General features: G+C 41.7%; 1 protein-coding gene and 1 non-coding gene across 11 annotated transcripts in view; both read left to right on the top strand.

Annotated features, from left to right (window-relative positions):
• The first annotated feature begins 7,242 nt into the window (after positions 1-7,242).
• On the top strand, positions 7,243-7,315 carry trnaa-agc (transfer RNA alanine (anticodon AGC)). The gene has a single exon. It is a non-coding gene; the product is annotated as a tRNA-Ala (tRNA).
• Positions 7,316-7,996: 681 nt separating this feature from the next.
• agbl5 (AGBL carboxypeptidase 5) overlaps positions 7,997-25,000 on the top strand; it is a 135,875-nt gene continuing 118,871 nt past the window's right edge. For 5 of the 10 annotated variants that reach the window (XM_073057053.1, XM_073057051.1, XM_073057049.1 and 2 more), the window contains exons 1-3: positions 7,997-8,515; positions 22,793-23,092; positions 24,415-24,586. In XM_073057053.1, the coding sequence (XP_072913154.1) occupies positions 22,872-23,092; positions 24,415-24,586 (393 nt within the window). In that variant the 5' untranslated portion in view covers positions 7,997-8,515; positions 22,793-22,871. The remainder of the gene's footprint in view (positions 8,516-22,792; positions 23,093-24,414; positions 24,587-25,000) is intronic. The other 5 variants (XM_073057056.1, XM_073057048.1, XM_073057052.1 and 2 more) reach the window with 1 other exon arrangement.

The raw sequence follows: 25,000 nt of genomic DNA, 5'->3' as shown, positions 1-25,000 counted from the left end.
CTTATTGTTTAAACTAATGTAGATCGAATATTTCAGATCTGACCATACAATTCCTCTCCCCTTTACTTGAGCCTTTATGCCATCCTCCCATATTTTGTTGTCTGACCTCCAAATACATTATCCAGAGGGAGGTGCAGTAGTTCATCTTGGGCTTGCATATGGGGTCAGGAGTTGAACTTCACAATTCTCAATGCCTCTAAGTTTGTCTGCTCCTTACAGCTTATAGTTATTAACTGTAGGATGTTTCCAAGCTCCCCTGAGGCAATATGCAGTTGTAGTTTAACATTGGAAGCAGCAGCTCCTTACTTGTGGCTAAAAATAAATTGCTGGAGGAACTCAGTAGATTCAAGCATCATTTGTGGAAGGGAAGCAATGGTTGGATTGGGCGTCTACTGCCTTTGGTGCTCTTTATGAAAAAGGTTTAGGTAGGGTGGAATTTGTTAGGTGTGCCAGGAAGGATTCCTGACACAGTATGTAGACAGGCCCACTAGAGGAACGGTATACTGTATCTGGTACTAGCAACGAACCTGGTCAGGTGACAGATCTCCTGGATGGCTGAGATAGTGACCAAAAAACCTTGACATTAATGAGAGCCTTGGACAGGAATAAAAGAAGACAATATGCAAAAATAATTGTGGGAAGGTGAACTATGATGCTATTGGGCAGGGACTTGGGAGAGGATTTACTCAGGGAAATGTGGAGGTTGTTCAGGGAGCCTTGGTTTGTCCCATTGAGACAAGAAAATGATGATCAGGTGAATGATTGACATGTGATGTGAAACATCTAATCAGAAGAAAGAAAGAAGTACACAGACAATTTAAAAAGTAGGGATCAGACAGGGCTCTTGAATTACAAGATGGCTAGAAAGGAGCTTAAGAATGGACAAGATTTAGAAGGGGACAGGGCAAGGCCTCAGCGAATAGCATTAAGGAGAACAACAGATATGTGAAGGACAGTTGGATGACTGAGGTGATGGTAGGACTGATCAAGGATAAAAGAGAAATTGTCCTGGTGTTGGAGGAGGTGGGAGGTCCTTTAAAGAATACTTCAGAATTCACAAATCAGAGGGACCTTACCAAATGTGAGGTCAGTGTAAAACAGGCTAATATGCTGGAACATGTCAATGTTAAGAAAAAGGATGCACTGGAACTTTTGGGGGAAAAAAACATTAGGACAGATAAGTCCCAGTTAGTTCTGAGCAGGATATTCTCCAGGTTACTACGGGAAATAGGGCAATAGACCGCTGCATCTTTGGCAATGAGCTTTGAGTTCTCTTTGGCCACAGAAGTAGTGTTCGAGGATTGGAGGGTAGCAAATGCTGTTCCTTTGTTCAAAAAAGGTAATAGGAATAACCCTGGAAATTATAGACAGGTGAGTCTTACATCAGTGATAGACAAACTATTGGAGAGAATTCCTAGAGACAGGATTTGCAACAATTTGGAGAAGCAAAGTCTGATTAGGGATTGTCAGCATTGCTTTGTGAGCAGGCGGTCTAGCCTCATGAGCTTGATTTGAGAAAATGATGAGATGTTGATGAAGGCAGAGCAGTTGATGTATATAGATTGTAAAAAAAAAAAAGTGTTTGACATATTAGGCTCATTAAGAAAGTCAGGAGGCATGAAATCCAAGAAAACGTGGCTGCTTGAATTCAGAATTGGCTTGCTAACAGATGGCAGAGTGTTGTACTAGATGGATGTATTCTGCCTGGAGGTCAGTGACTGCTGGTATTCAACACAGTTCTGTTCAGGGATTCCTGCTCTTTGTGATTTTGATACATGACAAATGAGGAAATGGAATAGTGGGTTAGTCAGTCAACAGATGGCACAAAGGTTGGTGGTGTTGTGGATAGTGTAGAAGGTTGTTGAAAGTTACAAAGGAACATTGATAGGATGTGGACCTGAGCTAAGAATGGCCATTTTAAGTTCAATCAGGAGAAGTGTGAAGTGATTCAGTTTGGAAGGCCAAAATTAAAGGCAGAATACAGTGTTGATCACAGATTTGGAGGAATAGATGTATCAGGGTTCAATGTCAATAGACCCCTCAAAGTTACAGTGCAAGTTGATAATGCTGTTAAGAAGACATAGAGAATGTTGGTCTTCAGTAGCTGGTGGATTGAGTTGAAGAGCCACAAGGTAATATTGCAGCTCTATAAAACTTTGATTATAGGAATCTCATTATATAGAAGTTTTAGAGAGGGTGCAGATTATATTTACCAGGAAAGGTTGAGCAAGCTAGGGTTTTCCTCTTTGGAGAGAAGGAGGATGAAAGATGATCTGATGGAGGTATACAAAATGGTTACTACTACTATGTCGACTCAGGCCTAGGGGGCCGGTGTGGGGCACAATGACGGACTCTCCACTCCTCCGTGTGTTCAGTTAATCTACATCAGCTGTGTCGCTATCTTCTAGGAGCATGTTGACCATAGTCTTGGGAGGGTGCCCAGGGTTCATCCTCCCATGCTTGGGCTCCCATGTGATGATGTGATGCAGGTAGCTCAGGGTGGTGTAGGCAGTGCCCCGCTAGTTGCAGTCTTCTCGCCTCGATTTTAGTAGTGAGCATCGGTAGGTTGTCATAGAACTCGACGTTCGTCATGTGCTGTTGCCAACTTACGTCGAGCCATCTGGAGTATTCGTGTATAACAACCATCTAGTGACTTTCTCATGATCTTGGTAAGCGTCCACGCCTCACATCTGTACATGAGACTGGCTGCCTCACTGCCTGGTAGGGGAACTGTACCTCCCTTAATCGCAGGACTCTGCAGAGAGTGGTGTGGACAGCCCAGCGCATCTGTAGTTGTGAACTTCCCATGATCCAGGACATTTACAAGGACAGGTGTATAAAAAGGGCCTGCAGGATCATTGGGGACCCAAGTCATCCCAACCACAATCTATTCCAATTGCTACCATCCGGGAAACAGTACCACAGCATAAAAGCCAGGACCGACAGGCCCCCGGACAGCTTCTTCCACCAGGCCATCAGACTGATTAGCTCACACTGATTTGAGTGTACTCTATATTACACTGGCTGTTCTATTTATTATAAATTACTATGATTGCACATGGCATATTTAGATGGAGACGAAACAAAGATTTTTATGTACGTGAAGGATGTAAGGATGTAAGAAATAAAAATTCTAATTCACACTCTCTTTCACGCACCACTATCCATCACATTCACCCTTTTCCCAACCCTCCATCTGCCCATTATCCCTCTCTTACTTAGTTCCACGTAACACCTTTCTTAATTATTAGAGCCCAGCATTGTGCTTTTACCTCCAGATCATCATCTAGCCACTGTCCCACCTCCATCTGGTTCCTTTCTCCTTTTCCCCAGTCTGTTTCCATCCATCAGCCCCGCCACTTACTCGCCCTCCTCCTACCTGAATCCATCTGTCAAATCCGAGACTTCACCTACTACTTTTCTTCCTCAAAGCTCTTGATCTCGATTCAGGATATCAATCCTGAGACGTTGATAATCTCTTTCGCTCCATAGATGCTGCCTGACCGGCTGAAATTTTCCAGCATTTAATTATTTTTGCTACAGCATCTGGAGACCGTTGTGTTTCCTCTACAGCAGTGGTTCCCAACCTGGGGCGTATGCCCCACAGGGGGGTAATTTGATTTTTAAGGGGGGCAATTCGAGAATGAGTTACTAACAGTGAATTTTTTCTAGTAAGTCTGTGAGTATGAGTGTGTGTGCGAGTTAATACATATGTGTATATACAGCATGCATACATAAAAATACTTGTGTGTATGTACATGTGTAATTGCGTATGTACTGTATATATAGTGTATCACCATCATTACAACCATCAAATGGCTTTCATAATTAAATTAATGAATTGACTGATGTAGGAAGGAACGAATGAACAAGTCCAAACGCGTAAGAAACTCGTACGAGGTCGCGCCAATGCTGCTTTTTGCAGTAGCTTTCGGTTCTTGGTGGTGTGAAGGTGTGTACATTGCGTCATCTCTTTTAAACGGTGTATCTGTCTTTGTATGCTGTAGAAACGAATCGGCATTGTTTTATTTATTTATTATTATTATTATTATTATTTTAATATCACTTAATGTTCTTTTTACAATTTCTTAGTAATTTCTTCCTTAGAACTTTAACAGTCCTTTGGTTCTTTTATTTTTCTCTTTCATGAATGCCATGTTCTTTGGAAGCTTGTTTAAACCAAGTTAATGGTCTTTAGGCTTCCTCCAGGTGAATAGGAATTCACTTTTTGAATAATAAGTATTATATATCACCACAGGGGGCATCAGGATTTTAGAGGTGATTAGGTGGGGCATGGCCAAAAAAAGGTTGGGAACCACTGCTCTACAGCAACTGCTGGACGGGTTAAAAACCCATAAAAGCACATCGCTAGCAGCATAGACGGACACAGGAGGCGTGAGAGCGCTTAATCTTGCAGCGCCTTCGATAGCTCAGCTGGTAGAGCGGAGGACTGTAGGAGCTCTGCTGTAATCCTTAGGTCGCTGGTTCGATTCCGGCTCGAAGGACATGTGTTTTAGTTTCTGACTGTCTTCCTTTTTAGATAGACATTTAGATCCCAAAGGAAATTACAGTGGCATTACAAGTGCACAGATATAGTATACAAATATTAGAAGAGAAGAAAGAAGTAAAAAATGATTTACAAGTCAAAGATTACAAGATTTCCAAGTTCACACTGATAAAATTACCGTAGTGTTATACAGTAATGGGTGCACATACCAGTGCCCAGTATTGCACTGTCCACGATAGCAGGGTGTGGTAAACGGAGGTTAATAACAGTGTAACAGGAGGAGGTTATCACTTCCCCGGCTTAGTTTGATTCATTATAGAGCCTAATGGTAAGAATGACCTCATATAGCGCTCGTTGGAGCAGCGCAGTCGTCTTACACTTTTACTGAAAGTGCTCCTCTTTCTCACGTTTCCAAGGTGGCATGCAGAGGGTGAGAAAAATTGTTCAGAATGTCAGGAATTTCCAGAGGGTCCTTTGTCCTACGACAGTCTCCAGTATGACTCCTACAACCGAGCCAGTCTTTCGAGTGAATGTGCAGATGCTGGAAATAAATAAAAAAACACAAAATGCTGGCAGAACTCAGCAGGCCAGACAGCATCTATGGGAGGAGGTAATAACGACGTTTCGGGCCGAAACCCTTCAAAGCATTTTGTGTTTTTCAGTCTTTCTAGCCAGTTTTTGAGCCTGTTGGCATCACCCGTGCAGCTGCCATTGCCCCAGCAGACGTTTTAGACAATAGACGCAGAAGTAGGCCACTCGGCCCTTCTAGCCAGCACCGCCATTCACTGTGATCATGGCTGATCATACACAATCAGTACCCCGTTCCTGCCCTCTCCCCATATCCCTTGACCCCGCTATCTGTAAGAGCTCTAACTCTCTCTTGAATGCATCCAGAGACTTGGCCTCCACTGCCTTCTGGGGCAGAGCATTCCACATATCCACCACTCTCTGGGTGAAAAAGTTTTTCCGCATCTCTGTTCTAAATGGCCTACCCCTTATTCTTAAACTGTGGCCTCTAGTTCTGGACTCACCCATCAGAGGGAACATGCTTCCTGCCTCCAGCGTGTCCAATCCCTTAATAATCTTATATGTTTCAATCAGATCCCCTCTCATCCTTCTAAATTCCAGTGTATACAAGCCCAGTCGCTCCAATCTTTCAACATATGACAGTCCCGCCATTCCGGGAATTAACCTTGTGAACCTACGCTGCACTCCCTCAATAGCAAGAATGTCCTTCCTCAAATTTGGAGACTAAAACTGCACACAATACTCCAGGTGGGGTCTCACCAGGGCCCTGTACAGCTGCAGAAGGACCTCTTTACTCCTATACTCAATTCCTCTTGTTATAAAAGCCAGCATGCCATTAGCTTTCTTCACTGCTTGCTGTACCTGCATGCTTGCTTTCATTGACTGATGTACAAGAACACCTAGATCTCGTTGTACTTCCCCTTTTCCTAACTTGACTCCATTTAGATAGTATCTGCCTCCTTGTTCTTGCCACCAAAGTGGATAACCTCACATTTATCCACATTAAACTGCATCTGCCATACATTTGCCCACTCACCCAACCTGTCCAAATCACCCTGCATTCTCAAAACATCATATAACCATATAACAATCACAGCACGGAAACAGGCCATTCCGGCCCTCCTAGTCCGTGCCGAACTCTTAATCTCACCTAGTCCCACCTACCCGCACTCAGCCCATAACCCTCCACTCCTTTCCTGTCCATATACCTATCCAATTTTACCTTAAATGACACAACTGAACTGGCCTCTACTACTTCTACAGGAAGCTCTTTCCACACAGCTATCACTCTCTGAGTAAAGAAATACCCCCTCGTGTTTCCCTTAAACTTTTGCCCCCTAACTCTCAAATCATGTCCTCTCGTTTGAGAGCATACATCCTCCTGACATTTCACACTGCCACCCAGCTTTGTGTCATCGGCAAATTTGCTAATGTTACTTTTAATCCCTTCATCTAAATCATTAATGTATATTGTAAACAGCTGCGGTCCCAGCACCGAACCTTGCGGTACCCCACCGGTCACAGCCTGCCATTCTGAAAGGGACCCGTTAATCGCTACTCTTTGTTTCCTGTCAGCCAGCCAATTTTCAATCCATGTCAGTACTCTGCCCCCAATACCATGTGCCCTAATTTTGCCCACTAATCTCCCATGTGGGACTTTATCAAAGGCTTTCTGGAAGTCCAGGTACATTACATCCACTGGCTCTCCCTTGTCCATTTTCATAGTTACATCCTCAAAAAACTCCAGAAGATTAGTCAAGCATGATTTTCCCTTCATAAATCCATGCTGACTCGGACTGATCCTTCTACTGCTATCCAAATGTGTCGTAATTTCCTCTTTTATAATTGACTCCAGCATCTTTCCCACCACTGACGTCAGGCTAACCGGTCTCTTACTATCTTTCCTTTCGGTTAGTCCTGACGAAGGGTCTCGGCCCGAAACGTCGACAGCGCTTCTCCCTATAGATGCTGCCCGGCCTGCTGTGTTCCACCAGCATTTTGTGTGTGTTCCGGTCTATAATTCCCTGTTTTCTCTCTTTATGTAAACACTCTGTGAATAAATTATCGTGCGAGGCTTAAGTTGGGGGGAAATGGTTGCAGGAAATCGGGTGATGATGAGAGGAACTTTTTGGACAGTATTAGAAACTTTTGTGAAATATCTATTATTTATACTTCTTCAGAGTCCTTCCTGAAGACTTCATCGAAGTGGGGGATTAGCTCAAATGGTAGAGCGCTCGCTTAGCATGCGAGAGGTAGCGGGATCGATGCCCGCATCCTCCAAGTTTTCTGTTTGCATGTGTTTTGTAACATTTCTTTCACAGTTGGGCGAGAAATTGCACGTAGTACATATTTTAAAAGTGAAAATTAAACCTTAATATGTTTGTCCCTTAAATAGCCATCTAATTCGTGTCAGGTTTACCTTGGCACTGCCGGGCTCACTCGGGAGCCCAAACGAAAGTGAAAGACTGCCGTCAGGTCTCGGCCCGAAACGTCGACTGTACTTCTTCCTATACATGCTGCCTGGCCTGCTGTGTTCCACCAGCATTTTGTGTGTGTTGTGTGACATACTGGATTAGAAAAGAAATTGGGGGTAGACTCATTGTTTTGTTTTAACACAACAGTCCTCGGGTTTCAGCGTGGTTATTTGCGATTCGGCCCATTTTTGCACTATCTTATGTACTGGCTTGTTTTTAACTCTTCCCGACTAGTTTCCCCTGAAACTTATTCACTCCACATTGTGCCTACGACTCGTTGGGGCAGTAACTTTGAGGTGGGGGAGAAACGCTGGAATCTGTCTTGTCAGAGAGAGAGATCGAGCGAACACCAACAGCCGCTCTCTACCCTAGATACCAGTAAAACACCAGCAACCGAGCGCGCATGCGTTCTAGAAATGGGTCAAGCGCAGTGCTTTGTTGTTAACCCAATCACCGTCAACTGTGCTGCTGTGCCAAGAACGTCGACTGCGCGCTGGCCAATAACGGTGTTCGTTGCTGCTGTCAAGCGGGGGGAAGACAAGTTGGCATCGGTTTGTTTGGGGAAATAGACAAAGAGCCGGAGTCGCCGTTAGCGACTGAGGCAGTGAGCAAGACGGAGCCCGACAGACCGGCTGGCGGAGACCGCAATATCGGTGGGCAGCGGGCAGCCAGGGTCACGGGCGAAGGCGGCAGCCGGAGACCGAACCAGGAGCGGGTCAGCTACCGGGACAACGGCTCGAGGAGCCGCAGGCAGCGGGAAGTCGAGGAGCGGAGGCGGCGTGACCGTGACGCCGTGACCCAGAGCCGGAGAGAGCAATTGATCGGCGGCTCGGGAGGAGGGGGTGGCGAGCAACTGGAGTTCGAGGGGCCGGTTTTGGAGAACCAGCCAGAGGAAGAGGTCGCTGGCACGTCTGAGGACGGCGCCGAGAACCCGGGGAATGGAAGCCGCAGTGCTGGGCTCCAGCTGAGCCCCGCTGCGGGACGGCGGCGTGGTCGCTGAGTTCAGGTGAGCGAGGACAGGGAGCTGCTGGCAGCAGCCGACGTGTGACAAGGCGAGTTGCTGCCTGTGTGGACTGCTATTAGCAGTGGGCTGAACGATTAGCTTGTAACATCAGTGGCGTCAACTGCTGCCAGACTGGTAAAAAAGTAATGTTAGTGAGCGGGTCGGTATGGATGCGACTGGTAGTGGCATTTACAGTGGGATTGTAGTGGTATTTGTGGGACAACTGACATTCGATACTGATAATTGTTCTGTTGTTGTCAGTATTACCAATACCTGTAATTTCTGTTAAACAATGAATGAGTTATTGCACCTGTGGCTGAGCAGAGCTGTCTTCAATGATGTAATGGTCAAATGACGATCTGTTATGCATTTTATGGTACAACAGAACCTGATATCGCTAAAAATTGAAGGAAATGCATTTTTTTTCTAAACACGAGTGACTCGCAGATGCTGGATATCTTGAACAATATGCAAAATGCTCACGGAATTTAGTTAGTTAAGCAGCATTTATGGAGGGGAATAAATAGTCAAAGTTTCTGGCCGTACCTTTCATTAGGACTGGAAGAAAGAAGCCAGAATAAGGAGCTGGGGGGAAGGAAGGAGTACAAGCTGGCAGGTGATAGGTAAGAACAGGTGATGTGGAAGGGGATGATGTGAGAAGCTGGGAGGTGATAGGTGGAAGAACAAAAGGGCTGAAGAAGAGGAAGACTGGAGGAAAGAAGTACAGGGTAGTAGAGAAGATGAAAGATGAGTGGATAACCAGAATAAGGAATGGAAAAAGAAAGGAGGAGGGAGGGGCAGAAATTAACATGTTGGAGAAATCAGAGTTCATGCTGTCAACTTGCAGGCTACCCAGACAGAATATAAGGTGTTGCTCCACCCACCTCCATTTGGCTTCATGGTGGCAGTAGAGGAGACCATTGATAGAGGTGTCAGAATAGGAATGGGAGGTTGAACTGAAATGGGTAGCCACCGGGAAGTAATGCCTTTGGTGGCTGACAGAGCGAAGGTGCTCAGTGAAGTAGTCCCCCAATCTGCATCAGATCTCACCGATGTAGCAGTGACTGCATTGGTTTCTAATGGCCCTGACAGACTATTTGGGGCTCTGAATGCTGGTGGAGGAGGTTAAGGATACGTGTAGCAGTTATTATGCTTGGAGGGATAAGTTTTAGGGGGGAGAACAGTGGGGAAGGATGAGTGGACAAGGGAGTCACATAGAGCATGATCCATATGGAAAGCTGGGAGGAGGATGGGGGTGGAAGTAAGATGTGTTTAGTGTTAAGATCCCGTTGGATATGGCAGAAGTTACAGGGAATGATGTGCTGGATGAAGAGGCTCAGTGGATTGGTAGGTTAAAGACAAGGGAAACTCTATGCCTCTTGTGACGGTGGGAGGATGGAGTGAGGGTAAATGTGTGGGAAATGGGAGGAGATTTGGGTGAGGACAGCGATGATTGTGGTGGAAGGGAACCCTGTTCTTAGGAAAAAAGACATTTTGTGTTTTAGGGTAAAAAAGCATAATCCTGATCACAGATACGACAGAGATGGAGCAATTAAGAGGAGAGAATAACATTTTTTTCCAAGTGACAGGGTGATAGGGGTTCCTTCTTCTTCAGCCCTTTACTTCTTCCACCCTCACTCCCTCCCCACCTTAATCTGACTTCTGTCCCCTTCCTTACCAGTCTTGATGAAGGGTCTCAGTTTCATAGATGCCGCCTTCCTTACTGAATTCCTCCAGCATTTGTGCGTTTTGCTTAATATTTTTTCTGGTATTTATTTTAATCTGCTCTTAATGAGTTGATTAATTAAAGACATCCATCTCTTGTTGAGACTAAGTTTTGGTGCAATCAATCTTGCTGGCTGATTGCTAGTGGTTGTAAACGAAAGCGTTAGCTACCACACATGTATTCTTCAGTATTCAAGAAGTAGCCTTGGGATACACCTGTTCTTGCAACAGAGTAACATCAGATAAAAATGTAGCCATTGTGTGGCTAACATACTTTTGTTTCCAAAAAAGGAGGACATCAAAGTTGTTGTTAAAGCAAGATGAGTGAGATATTGGATGCAAACAGCATATCAATGGAAGAAGTATAAAGGGGTTTAAAAAGAGATAAACTGCCGGGCCTGGGTGACAGACCAAAAGCTATTAAATATGCGTTAGCAAAAATTAGGGAGGATCTGGTCATCATATTTTAATCTTAAGTTGACAGAAATGGTGCCATGATAAAAAGAACTATTCTTGTTTTGCAAAAGGAGGAATGGAAAAATCTTGTAAATATACACCAGTCAGTTTGTCTTTGTTGGGCAAGTTATTGAAATTGATTTTTTGAGTAGGAGTGAAAATCTTTATTTATAGATATGAAATTGAGTGGTTTTAGAAATATAGAAAATCTACAGCACAGTACAGGCCTTCCGGCCCACAAAGCTGTACCAAACAGGTCCTTACCTTAGAAATTACCTAGGGTTACACATAGCCCTCTATTTTACTGAGCTCCATGTACCTGTCCAGGAGTCTCTTAAAAGACCCTATCGTATCCGCCTCCACAACCCTCGCTGGCAGCCCATTCCATGCACTCACCACTCTCTACGTTTAAAAAAAACCTAACCCTGACATCTCTGTATCTACTTCCAAGCACCTTAAAACTGTCCCCTCTGGTGCTAGCCATTTCAGCCCTGGGAAAAAGCCTCTGACTATCCACACGATCAATGCCTCTCATCTTCTTATACACCTCCATCAGGTCACCTCTCATTCTCCTTCGCTCCAAGGAGAAAAGGCCGAGTTCACTCAACCTACTCTCATGAGGCATGCTCCCCAATCCAGGCAACATCCTTGTAAATCTCCTCTGCACCCTTTCTATGGTATCCACATCCTTCCTGTAGTGAGGCGACCAGAACTGAGCACACTACTCTAAGTAGGGTCTGACCAGGGTCCTATATAGCTGCAACATTACCTCTCAGCTCCTAAACTCAATCCCACTATTGATGAAGGCCAATGCACCGTATGCTTTCTTAACCACAGAGTCAACCTGCAGAGCAACTTTGAGTGTCCTGTGGACTCGGACCCTAAGATCCCTCTGATCTTCCACATTGCCCAAGAATCTTACCATTAATACTATATTCTGTCATCATATTTGCCCTACCAAAATGAACCACCTCACACTTATCTGGGTTGAACTCCTTCTGTAACTTCTCAGCCTAGTTTTACATCCAACTAATGTCCTGCTGTAACCTCTGACAGCCCTCCACACTATCTACAACACCTCCAACCTTTGTGTCATCAGCAAATTTACTAACCCATCCCTCCACTTCTTCATCCAGGTCATTTATAAAAATCTCAAAGAGTGGGGTGTCCCAGAGCAGATCCCTGAAGCACACCACTGGTGACCCACCTCCATGCAGAATATGACCTGTCTACAACCACTCTTTGCCTTCTATGGGCAAGCCAGTTCTGGATCCACAAAGCAATGTCTGCTTGTATCCCATGCCTCCTTACTTTCTCAATAAGCCTTGCATGGCGTACCTTATCAAATGCCTTGCTGAAATCCATGTACACTACATCTACTGCTCTGTCTTCATCAATGTGTTTAGTTACATCCTCGAAAAATTCAATCAGGCTCGTAAAGTATGACCTGCCTTTGACAAAGTCATGCTGACTATTCCTAATCATATCATGCCTCTCCAAATGTTCAGAAATCCTGCTTCTCAGAATCTTCTCCATTAACTTACCAACCACTGAAGTAAGACCCACGGCTTTATAATTTCCTGGGCTATCTCTACTCCCTTTCTTGAATAATGGAACAACATCCGCAACCCTCCAATTCTCGTGAACCTCTCCTGTCCCCATTGATGATGCAAAGATCATTGCCAGAGGCTCAGTAGTCTCCTCCCTTGCCTCCCACAGTAGACTGGGGTATATCTCTTCTGATCCTGGTGACTTATCCAACTTGATGCTTTCCAAAAGCTCCAGTACATCCTCCTCCTTAATATCTACATGTTCAAGCTTTTCAGTCCGCTGTAAGTCATCCCTGCAATTGGCTTTGATGGATTAAATATGAAATCCTATTTTCCACAACAAAGTGTTCAAAAGCAGGGATATAGAATCAAGATAGTTGGTCTAAGCATTAAAGGCATGATGGGGAGGGGGGGAATAGTCACAGAAAAGGTGCTGCGAATTTATAATTTCTTAATGATAATTTCATCAAAAATTACCCTATGTCTCTCTTTTGGATTGTCCCCAATGCTATTCCTTCCTTAAATGAGAGCAACAAAGCTCTGCATGGTACTCTAAATGTGATCTTAACAGTATTTTGTTACAATTGTAAACATCAACATTTCTTGACATGAAGACTAATTTGCCTTTTCATTTTCAAACCACTTAGTGCACCTGTTCTTACAATTTTGTGTGCACTTAATTTTCTCATCTGTGATTTTTATCTGTTTATCTTATAGTCTGCTTAACACTAAAGTACACAATCTCATGTAGCTCCACTTTAAACATTGTCTTCCAAGTTTTTACCCATTCAGTCAACCTATCTATGGTACATCTTTTTAAGAACTGGTCCTGGGAACAGTCCACCAGTTACATCAAGCATGAAAAATATATTTTATTCTGGTTTTGTCTTCTACGCTACAACTAATCTTCAGACTGTTCGCCAATATTAGGAACTCTTACACATGTCTTTTATGTGGCATAAGACATAGGAGCAGATTTAGGCCATTTGGCCCATTGAATCTGCTCTGCCATTTCAGTGTGGCTGATCCATTTTTCCTCTCAGCCCCAATCTGCTGCCTTCTCTCCCCCCTGTACCCCTTCATGCCCTGACCAATCAAGGATCTATCAACCTTTGCCTTAAGTATACATAAAGACTTGGCCTCCATAGCTGCCTGTGGCAACGAGATCACCCCTCATTTTTCTGAATTCCAGTGAATACAGGCCAGAGCCATCAAATGCTCTTCATATGACGAGCTGTTGAAACCTCATCAGTGTTTTATAAAGTCTCAACTTTACATCCTTGCTATTGTATTCTAGTCTTCTTGAAATGAATGCTAACATTTCATTTGCTTTCCTCACTACAGACTCAACCTACAAATTACCCTTGAGGGAATCTTGCACAAGCACTCCCAAGTCCCTTTGCACCTTGGTTTTTGTATTTTCTCTTCATTTAGAAAATAGTCAGCTCTTTCATTTCTTCTACCAGAGTGCATGATCATACACTTCCTGACACTGTATTCCATCTGCCATTTCTTTGCCATTCTCCTAATCTATCTAAGTCCTTCTATAGCCTTTCTACTTACTCAAAACTATCTGCCTCTTCACCTATCTTTGTAACATCTGCAAACTTTGCAATAAAGCCATCAATTCTATCATTCAAAGCATTGACATATAACATAAAAAGAATTGATGTCAACACAGACCCCTATGGAACACCATTAATCACTGGCAGCCATCCAGAAAAGGCTCCCTCTTTGCCTCCTGCCAGTCAGCCATTGCTTTATCTATGGTAGAATATTTGCTTTAATACCATGGGCTTGTAGCTTGTTAAACCGCCTCGTGTGACACCTTGCCAATTCTCCCATGATCTTGAAGTTCTTGAGGCTGTAGCGCTTTACATAGCTAGCCAGCCATCCCTTACTAGCCTTAAGCTCCTTGCTCTCGCTCACAACACAAGTAGCAAATGAATGAGACACGAGGCGAACAATGCACAAACAGCGAGTGCTGGAGAGTGTCGTGGTTTCTCGTGCCCCACAAATGACCAGGAGACGCAGAAGATTCTTCAAGAAATATTAAACTTTAATTTGCAAATCAAAGCTGAGACAGTCATTGAGCTAGTCACTGATTGCCCACCGATCCTCGGACACAGCATTTTTTATAGCAATCTCCTGGACCAGTTGCATTAGCATATGTAATCGGTCTATAGTTGTGTATCACACGTACCACACGTACATCTTGCCACCATTGTTTCTACCAATTGACTTAATCATGTTCTAATCTACATCTCTTAGCTACCTCTCATTAACACACCATTGTCTTCTACATTCTTAAGATTTCATTCTCCTACTAAATTGAGTACATGCATATCAAATAGCAAGTTTCAAAACTGACTGCATAGTTTTGGTTACACAGCAAAATTTATACTTTTATATTCCAATAAGAGAGACTGAGGATCTGTGAAATGGCGGGAGGCTACAGCAGGGTATGCCTACATATCACTTCATTCGTGTGGATTCAGCGTAGTGCTTGGCACACGCGGCAAATTCAAGGTTTGCTTTTTGGAACTTCCTGGAATATTTTGTTCGAATATTTTCAATCCGCAGTTGGTTGAATCTGCGGATGTGGACCCCGCGGATACGGAGGGCCGACTGTACTCAACATTGACTGATTCTCTTTTGTCTATCCTGCTTGTTATTTCTTCAAAGAATTTGGACAGATTTGTCAGGCAAGATTTTCCCTTGAGGAAACCATACTGACTATGGCCTATTTTATCATGTTCCTCCAAGTTCCCTGAAACCACATCCTTAACAATTGACTCTAACATCTTATCAAACAATGAGGTCAGACTAACTGGCCTGTAATTTCCTTTCTTCTGCCTCTCCCTTCTTGAAGAGTGAGGGCTATATGCAATTTTGAATTTTTCTGGAACCATACCAGTATCTAGTAATTCTTGAAAGATCATTACTATTGCCTCCAGAATCTCTTCAGCCACCTCTTTCAGAATCTTGGGGTGTATGCTATCTGGTCCAGGTCACGGCCACCTCCAGACCTTTCAGTTTCCCAAACTCCTTTTCCCTTAGTAATGATAACTTCACACTTCATGACCCTGATGCCTAGGACTTCAACCATCCAGCTAATGTGTTCCACAGTGAAGACTGAAGCAAAATACTTGTTGTTTGTCTGCCATTTTCTTGTCCCCCATTCTCCAGCATCATTTCCCAGTGATCCAATATCCACTCTCACCTCTCTTTTACACTTTATGCATCCGAAGAAACTTTTGGTATCCTCTTATTAGCTTACTTTGTATTCCATCTGTACCTTCTTAATGACATTTTTAGTTGCCTTCTGTTGGTATTTGAAAACTTCCCACTGATTTTTGTTCTATGCCCTATGTTTGGCTTTTATTTTGGCTTGACTTTTCCTGTTAGCCACAGTTGTGTCATCATTCCTTTAGAATACTACTTCTTTGGGATGCAAACATCCTGTGCCTTCTGAATTGCTTCCAGAAATTGCAGCCATTGGTGCTCTGCTGTCGTCCCTGCCATTGTTCTTTTCCTATCAATTCTCGCCAGCTTCTCTTTCATACCTCTGTAATTCCCTTTACTCAACTGTAATACTGATAGATCTGACTTTAGATTCTCATGTTGTCAAATAAAGTGTACCTACCTACATGTTCCCTTCCATCACCGCTGCTTGTCAGATCCTTGAAGAGCTTCAGCTAATTTGTCAAGCATGATTTATCTTCCTTAAAATCCTATGTTTTTGTGTACTTCAGACTTCTCCAAACATGCCCTCTAGTATGTCTAATCTGAGCACTGCTATGACATTTTTGTGACAAGTAATGATTTATCTGGATTTGGACTGGAGGAGTTTGCTGACTGGCTTGTTTGAGTTCTGTACTCAGGAAAACGTATGCAGTTCCACAAGATTGACAGGTGATGAACCCGAGAAGCAGGTTGTGTCCCAAGACAAATCAGCCTTGTATTCACTTGGATCATCTCTGACTGACTCCCTCCCCTTTCTTGATCTGTCTGTCTCCACAGATGGAGACAGTCAACTGACATCTTTTATAAACCTACTGATTCCCATCGTCACCTCGACTATACAGTGAATTTTCTCTGCTTCTGTGTAAATATGGCCTAAAATATGATCAGATCTTCACATGTCCAAAAACTAGATAAAGAGAACCCAATTAATAAAAAACACAAAAAAACATTATGTTCATTTATTTAGAAAACTGATCCAATATTACATGTATTTGTTGGAAAAAGTATTTGAACCTTTGCTTTCAGTAACTGATGTGATCCCCTTGTACAGCAATAACTTCAACCAAACTTTTCCGGTAACTGTTGATCAGTGCAACACATTGGCTTGGAGGAATTTTAGGTGATTCCTCCTTACAAAACTGCTTCAGCATGAACAGCTTGCTTCAGGTCCTTGCACAACATTTCTATAGGATTAAAGTCAGGACTTTGACTCAACCATTCCAAAACACAAATTTTCTGCTTTTTAAACCATTCTGTTGTTAATTTACTCTTGTCTTTCGGTCATTGTCTTGTTGCATTATTCAACTTCTATTAAGCTTCAGGTGACAGACTACTACTTTGACATTCTCCTGTAAAATGTTTTGATACAATTTTGAATTAATTTTTCCCCTCAATGATTGCAAGCTGCCTAGGCCCTGGGGCAACAAAACAATCCCAAGCCCTGATGTTTCTTCCATCATGCTTCACAGTTGGAATGAAGTTTTGGTGTGCAGTGCCCTTTTTCCTCCAAACATAGCAATGTGCATTTCTGCCAAAAAGTTCATCTTTTGTCTCATCTGTCCACAGAACATTCTCCAAGAAGTTTTATAGAACATCCAGGTGGTCTTTTGCAAACTTGAGACGTGCAGCAATGTTTTTTGGAGAGCAGTGATTTTTTTCCCCCCAGGTGACTTCCCATGAACACCATTCTTGTTCAGTATTTTTCTTATAGTGGATACATAAACAGAGACCTCAGCAAGTTCTGGAAATTTCTGCAGGTCTTTTGCTGTTACCCTTGGATTCTTTTTTACCTGTTTCAGCATTACATGTTGTGCCCTAGGTGTGATCTTTGCAGGATGTCCACTCATAGGGACAGTAGCAACAATACTGAATTTCCTCCATTTGTAGACAGTTTCTCTTACTGTGGACTGATGAACACTCAGGTCTTTAGAAATGCTCTTGTAGCCTTTTCCAGCTTCATGCATCTCTACAATTTTTCTTCTAAGTTCCTCTTGAGAGTTAATTTGATCGCGGCATGGTGCAGATAAACAGGTCTTTCTTGAGAAGAGCAGGCTCTGTCAGTAACCTGACTTTGTGTATCTTTTTTATAGGGCAGGGCACCTCTCCAACCCACACCTCCTGTCTCATCTCATTGATTGGAACACTTGACTCCAAATAGCTTTTGTAGAAGAGGTTCACATACTTTTCCAACAATTCCATGTAATATTGGATCATATTTCTCATAAATGAACAAGTATAATGTTTTTGTGTTATTTATTTAATTGGGTTCTTGTTATCTAGTTTTAGGACTTGTGTGACGATCTGATCCCATTTTAGGTCATATTCATGCAGAAATAGAGAAAATTCTACAGGGTTCACAAACTTTCTAGCACCATTGTACCTCTCTACCTTATCTCCTGCAAAATGCGATTCCGTTTTCTCAGTTTCTTTACCTCTGCTGCATCTCTGCAGCTTTTCATTCCAGGACATCAGCAATGTCCTCCTGCTATTGTAGAAGTTACCCTCCATCTACTATTATGCAGTCCTCACCTGCATCTCCTCCATATCCCGTACATTTGTGCTCACCCCATCTTCCCACCATCTTCCCACTATTCGCATCAACTTCTGCCATGTACAAAGGGTCCCTACCACTAAACATGTTTACCTCTCCCACAATCCTTCTGTTTTCTGCAGAGATCGCTGCCTTTGCAATTTTCTTGTTCAATCGTCACTAATCTCCCTCCAGGTGCTTATCCCTGCAAGTGCTACACCTACCTTTACACCTCCTCCCTCACCTCCAGTCAGGGCCCCAAATAGTCCTTTAAGGTGAGGCATCACTTCACCTGCAAATCTGCTGGGGTTGTGTATTGTTTCCAGTGCTCTTAATGTGGCTTCCTCTACATTGGTGAGACCTTTTGTAAATTGGGGGACCACTTTGTTGAGCACCTTCGCACCATCCACCACAAGCAGGACTTCCCTGCATCCAAACATTTTAACTATTCCCCATTCTGACCTTTTACTACTTTTCACCTGCCTATTACTTCCCCCCGGGTCCCCTCCTCCTCCCTTCCTCCTATTGTCCACTCTCCTGTTTGATCAGATTCTTTCTTCTCTAGCCCTTGACCTTTTCAACCCATTTAGCTTCACCTATCACTTTCCAGCTAACCTCTTTCCCCTTACCCCAGCTTTTAATTCAGCCATCTCCCCCCTTCCCTCTCAGTCCTGAAGAAGGGTCTCAGCCTGAAACGTTCAGTGTTAACTCATTTCCACAGATGGTGCCTACCTGCTGAGTTCCTCCAGCATTTTGAGTGTATTGCTTTGAATTCTGCTTCTGCAGATTTTCTCATGTTTATATTTTTGCACGTTCCTACAGTTGAGGGAGGTGAATTTGGTTAATGTACCGTAGTCTGCTCACTTTGGGTTAGATGGTACAGTGCAAGATGAGCACAATAGTGTAGATCTGGAGTCACGTTGAAGTACGGTCTGGTAATAAGTGGTTATACAGGACTGAGATTTGGTGAAATGTCATGCTACAAGATGTTAATTTTTCAGGGTTGTGAATGCTTGCTATATAAATATTCAAAATGTGATTGGTAGGTTTGCTGACACCAGTCAAGTTGAAGGAGATGGGGATTTTACAGAGAAATATGCTGAGGTTGTCTTGTAATCTGTTGAATGGGCATATAGATCTGAAGGGCTAAAAAGTGTGCTCCACTCACTTGTTATAGTTGGAAGATGTCACGGTAATTCTTTACTCATTTTCAAGCATCTTGAAGATGTGAATATTGATGTTTTTGGAACTGTTTACATTTCTATGAATTTCCAAACTGTTTTCGAACAAGTGTCTCATAAATATATCAACAAGCCAGAAACTCCAGGTTTCAAAGGCGGGTGAAAAATTAACAGAGGAGAAAAACTAAGAGAGTAGATTTACATTCTGGAAAGCTGTAGACGAGCTCTCCAGTCTGCCCATCTGAGCACTGCTGTGACATTTTCCTTGATGGGTAATGTAATGCCACCTCTCTCCCCTTAATATCTGTTTCCATCATGTCTAAAACAACAGAACTCTTGACCATTGAGCTGTCAGTCCTGCCCCCCCCCACCCCTGCAACCAAGTATGACCAATGGCCACGACGTCCATGTTCTAAGGTCATCTGCCTACATTCATCACTCCTTGCATTGAAATAAACACAATTCAGAACTTTAGTCCCACCAAGATTAACCTTTTGGTTTCAGTCTTTGCATGTAGGCTTAACATGTACTTTTCCCACAGCCACTCCACTAGCTGATCTGGCGTTCTGGTCCCCATTTCCTTGCAACTCTAGTTTAAAAACCACCTGAGCAGCAGTAGCAAACTTCCCTCCAGGTTCTTTGTCCTTGACATCAGGAAAGAAGCTACAGGGGCCTCAAGACACACACCATCAGATTCAGATGCAGTTATCACCCTTCAGCCATTAGGCTCATGAACCAGAGGGGATTACTCAACTCACATCACTGAACTGTTCGCACAACCTATGGACTCACTTTCAAGGACTCGTCATCTCATGTTCTTGATATTTGTTGCTTATTTAATAATTATTTTTCTTTCTCTTTGTATTTGCACAGTTTGTCTTTTGCCTACTGGTTGGTTGTTTTGTTGGATGCATTCTTCCATTGATTCTGTTTTGTTTCCTGTACTTACTGTGAATGCCTACAAGAAAATGAATCTCAGGGTTGTATATCTTGACATATGTGCTTTGATAATGTACTTCGAACACATAGAAGTCCTGCATGATAGTAGACTGTAGCCAATGTCCTATTCTATTACCATGATAGTTCGCTGTAGATTTTGTATATTGTGTACACTAGCCTCTGTTCTGGAATAACTAAATTATGGCTGTACCTGTTGATGGATACATTTTAATCTCAATGGAAGATTTGCTTTATGATGGACAAACATTTGTTAATTTGCACTCTCGTATCCTCCTTCAAAAATATCTGTATTTGAATGGTCAAATAATGATCTAGATAGCTAAGGAAGTATAGCTTTGTTCTATTGATTTCAAATAGAATAATGAATTTTGAATGAGTTGGAGGAACTAGAATCTCACATATGAAATTGGTACAGTCTACACCTGCTTGAAATACTGAGTTCTGGAGTATGGAACAACTTAAACTTGCATGATTACATCTGTTAATTGATCCATTTGCAAAAACATAACTGACAAGTCATCTCATGAGAAAGCAAGACAATTAAGGAATTGATGTATAATAAAACTGCCATTCAGAAGAGCACTTTTGGCAGGGCTGTTAAAGAAGGCATTAAACAGTTCCTATTTCATACTGTTCTGAAAACTTCCAAAATCCATGTCTCTCTGACTTTAGCATCATATTAATCTCACTCAAAACTTAAAGCATGTCTAGGGTCCTAAATCTTTACATCGATTTCCTAAAATATCTGCACCTGTCCCTTATTTTAAAATGCTCCTTATAGCTTCCTGTTTAACCAAGATTTTATTCACCTGCCTTAAAAATCTTCTTTTGGTTAAATTTTCTTTGATAATACTTTTGTGAGATGAGGTATACTTTACTGGAGCAAATGTACTTTTTAATTGAAGATGTTATGTTTGAGGTACTCAGATGTAGAAAGGAAAGATGGGTTTTTTTTTACACTGACATTTTTGTGAACATTTGAGAAGCAACTTTGGGTATTGTGTTATTTTGACTGTTTTGCTTTTAAATAAGTAGAAGGCATTAGTAAACTAGGATATTACTGCATATTTCATAAGTTGGATAATAGATTGAGGTGTTAATGGGAATATTGTATATGTCTTAATTGCATTTATAATTGTCAGAGAAAGGTTTGATAACTAATTTTCTGACAATAGTTTGAGGGTCCATTTGCGATGGAGAAGTGGCACATTCAAGAAAATATGGCTGAGGTGATCTGCATTGCTTAATTACAATGTGCTGAGTGTTTTATTAAATTGCACAGCTTTATTTAGTCATTGCTGAGTCTATTGTGCCATCATTGCCCCATCATTGAAATGTTCCCACAACCCCATGACTTGCTTTCAAGGACTCTTCATCTCATGTTCTCAATATTTATTGCTTATTTATTACTATTATTTTTTCTGTTTGTATTTGCACAGTTTGTTTACTTTTGCACACTGGTTGTACACCCAAGTTGGTGCGGTCTTTATTGATTCTATTGTAGTTATTATTGTAGAGATTAATTGAGTATGCCCACAAGAAAATGGATCTCAGGGTTGTATATGGTGACATATATGTGCTTTGATAATAAATTTACTTAAAACAGTTTAAAAAAAATTGTGTCTTTGCCCTTGAATGGAAGAACCTACAAAAGACAACATGTAGTGGGTACAGCCCAGTCCATCATCGGTAAAGCCCTCCTCATCATTGAGCACATTTGTATGAAGTGCAGTCACAGGAAAGCTGCAAGGATCCCCACGACCGTATCCATGCTCTCTTCTCGCTGCTGCCATCAGGAAGGTACAGGAGCCTCAAGACCCACATCACCAGGCTTAGAAACAATTATTACCCTTCAGCCATCAGGCTCTTGAACCGGAGGGGATAAATTCATCCACCCCATTACTGAACTGTTCCCAAAACTGGACTAAATTTTAAAGATGCTTCATGTCATGTTCTCGATATCTATCTATCTGTCTGTCTATCTATCTATCTCATCTATGTCTTTTTCCTTTTGTATTTGCACAGTTTGTTGTCTTTTGCATATTGGTTGGGGGTAGTCTTTCATTAATTCTATTGTTTCTTCTATTTAATGTGAATATCTGCAAGAAAATGAATCTCAGGGTGACATACATGTACTTTGATAATAAATTTACTTTGAACTTTGTTTTGATCACTCTCTGCCGGGTTTCTTCTTGCTTTTCTTCCCACTACCATAGTGACAGTATTCAGGACTATTGCTGAGAAACTGTCAAAGTTCCCTTAAATTATGATTCTGAATTATATAAATCCTTCTAGGACAGAAGTTGTACATTAATAGATTGTACATTAATGATCCATTAGTATGCATGGATTTGGCAAGTATGGAACTTCACTTGGAAGCATTGCTTAAGAGGATCTAAAACAATCTGCTGGAAAAGCTCGCTGGGTTAAGCAGCACTTGTAGCAGGAAAGGAGTTGTCAGTGTTTCAAATGGAAACCTTGCAAAATCGGATCTGCAAATACAAATGAAAATTTCTGTTTTCATTTTGATTTTGAAAAATCTAGATGCTTAATTTTATAGAGTTGTTTCTGTTTACTTTTGTTTTAATATAACTTGATCCAATTAGTAATAGTTGTTTCTTTTTTCATCTAGATCTTCAAGGCACAGCTGTCCACTTAGCAGGACAGAAAAGCATGTCATATGTATTGAAACACTCTCTCTTGCCACAAAAATGGAAATTCGTTGTGGTGGCTTGCTTTTCAGTTCTATGTTTGATTCTGGAAATATTGCTCAAGTTGAAAAGGTGGAACGTTCTGAAGGAGCAGAAGATTCAGCTCCCGGCAATAATGGAACCTCTGGGAATCTTGGGAATACCTTATCCACTCCAGATTGTGAATTTAATGTGTGGACCAAACCAGATTGTGCAGGGACTGAGTTTGAAAATAGTAATAGGTAATTCTGCATGTTTTTTCTGCCACCAGATTAAAGTTTTATTTTAATCTCAAGATTTCAAAATGTTTCAATGTATGATAGATTTCAGTTAATTGGGACACATTGGGACCAGTACTTTTTGGCTTAATTAATCGGCTGCCCCAAATAGCCTAATTTTCATGGAAATTGTTAAAAAGATGTAAAAATTTGCAAATGAGAGAAGGTGATTCATGCTTTGCCACTGATTATATGGAGTTTGGTACGTGGTAGATCACTTAACATTTTCACCCAATGTACAGACATTCCATTATCACATAGAGCCAATCAGATGAAAGTCAACATATGGTCAGTCATAGTTGATAATGCAGTCATTGTGCTTTGTAGGCCCTGCCTCCACCAGGAACTTACTGTGAAAGCAGAATGTGCTGTATCAAGAAGAGTCTGACTGTTTCCACTTCTGCATTTGTCATCAGTGACCTTAGTGGTCTTTGATGCTTTATGTGTAGATAGGGTATCTACAATCTCAATTCTGAATACTCACTGACACAGAAATAATTCCCTCTGCTCCTTATTATTGCATTCCATTGTACCTAACTGTCTTCACATCTTTCAGTCATCTCTGGTTCACCACCCCACCAGACCTATTTTTATCTATTGTTCTGCTTGTTTTCCTAAAACCCTCACACAGGGAAGCTGTTACTGGGAGATTTATGTTATCTTTCAAAGCAGATCTCCTCCTCAACGTTTTATACCCTTTAAACCTGAGGACAACAGTGATGATAAAGCTATAGTGTCAGTAGTTATAATCACCTACCTAGGTTTAACATTCTGAGTATAGACTGGTAACTTCAAATAGTACATCTTAACTAGCAGAATCCCTTTGAAAATTCAAATACTGGTTGCAGGTCTGAAAGCTTCTGATCACAAACTCCAAACACCGAAAATATTCCTGCAGAAGGATGGCTCCCTGAATGTACAACTGACTAGAATATTAATTAATAGTACAGACCTTCCTGAAATTTGCATTAAATGGACAATATTAATTAACGGCCAATAAACACATTGTCTTCTCTGATTTATGCAAACAGAAATTAGAAATTAGCCCTGTTTGTTACTTACCTTTATATCTTTATTATTATTTCTTTTATTCAAATAATCTCTAAAATAATCTTAATTAATTATGGATTTGTGGCATTTCCAAAGAAAAACAAACTCTTCTGTTTGAGGACATTTCCTATTCTGTAATATTCATTGGAGATATTTTATGTAGAAGTTTGCTAAACGTGCAAAGGCTTGAATTTATGTTGTATGTTAATTCTCATTTTTGCCTTGATTATATTTAGGTCCTGGTTTTATTTCAGTGTGAAGGGGGGAATTCCAAGTAAAGTCATAAAAATCAATATTATGAATATGAACAAACAAAGTAAATTGTACTCCCAAGGAATGGCACCATTTGTTAGGACCTTGCCTGGAAGACCACGTTGGGAACGTGTGCGAGATCGACCGACATATGAGGTATGGAAACTAAAATTAGAAATATTGCATGGATTTGTTTTTAAGTCAAGGGTAGACTTGAAAACTGTGAGTAAAGGTCAAATGGCTGAATTCTTTAATTTTTCAGTTAAATTGAACCACATATAGAGATTCTACTTGAATAACTATGGTCAAAAGGTGCATAAGAAATGGGAACAATTTTGCCCAATTTGCCTATCATGTCTTCACTTCCAAGCACTCAAGGCTCATTTTTTTTTTAAACCTCATTCTTCTGTGTTGTTCCTATAACCCATAACCTCCACCCCTTACCAATCAAGAATCTATCAGCCTCTGGCCTACATACATCCATTGACTTAGACTCCACAGCCTTCTGTAATTGCAAGAAAAAGTTTGTGAACTTCTGCAGTTACGTGTTTTTCTGCATTAATTACTCAT

This window comes from Hemitrygon akajei, chromosome 9 (genome assembly GCF_048418815.1).
Source record: "Hemitrygon akajei chromosome 9, sHemAka1.3, whole genome shotgun sequence".
Classification (NCBI taxonomy): domain Eukaryota; kingdom Metazoa; phylum Chordata; class Chondrichthyes; order Myliobatiformes; family Dasyatidae; genus Hemitrygon; species Hemitrygon akajei.
Note: the sequence above shows the minus strand (reverse complement) of the source record. Positions and strands in the feature narration are given on the sequence as shown.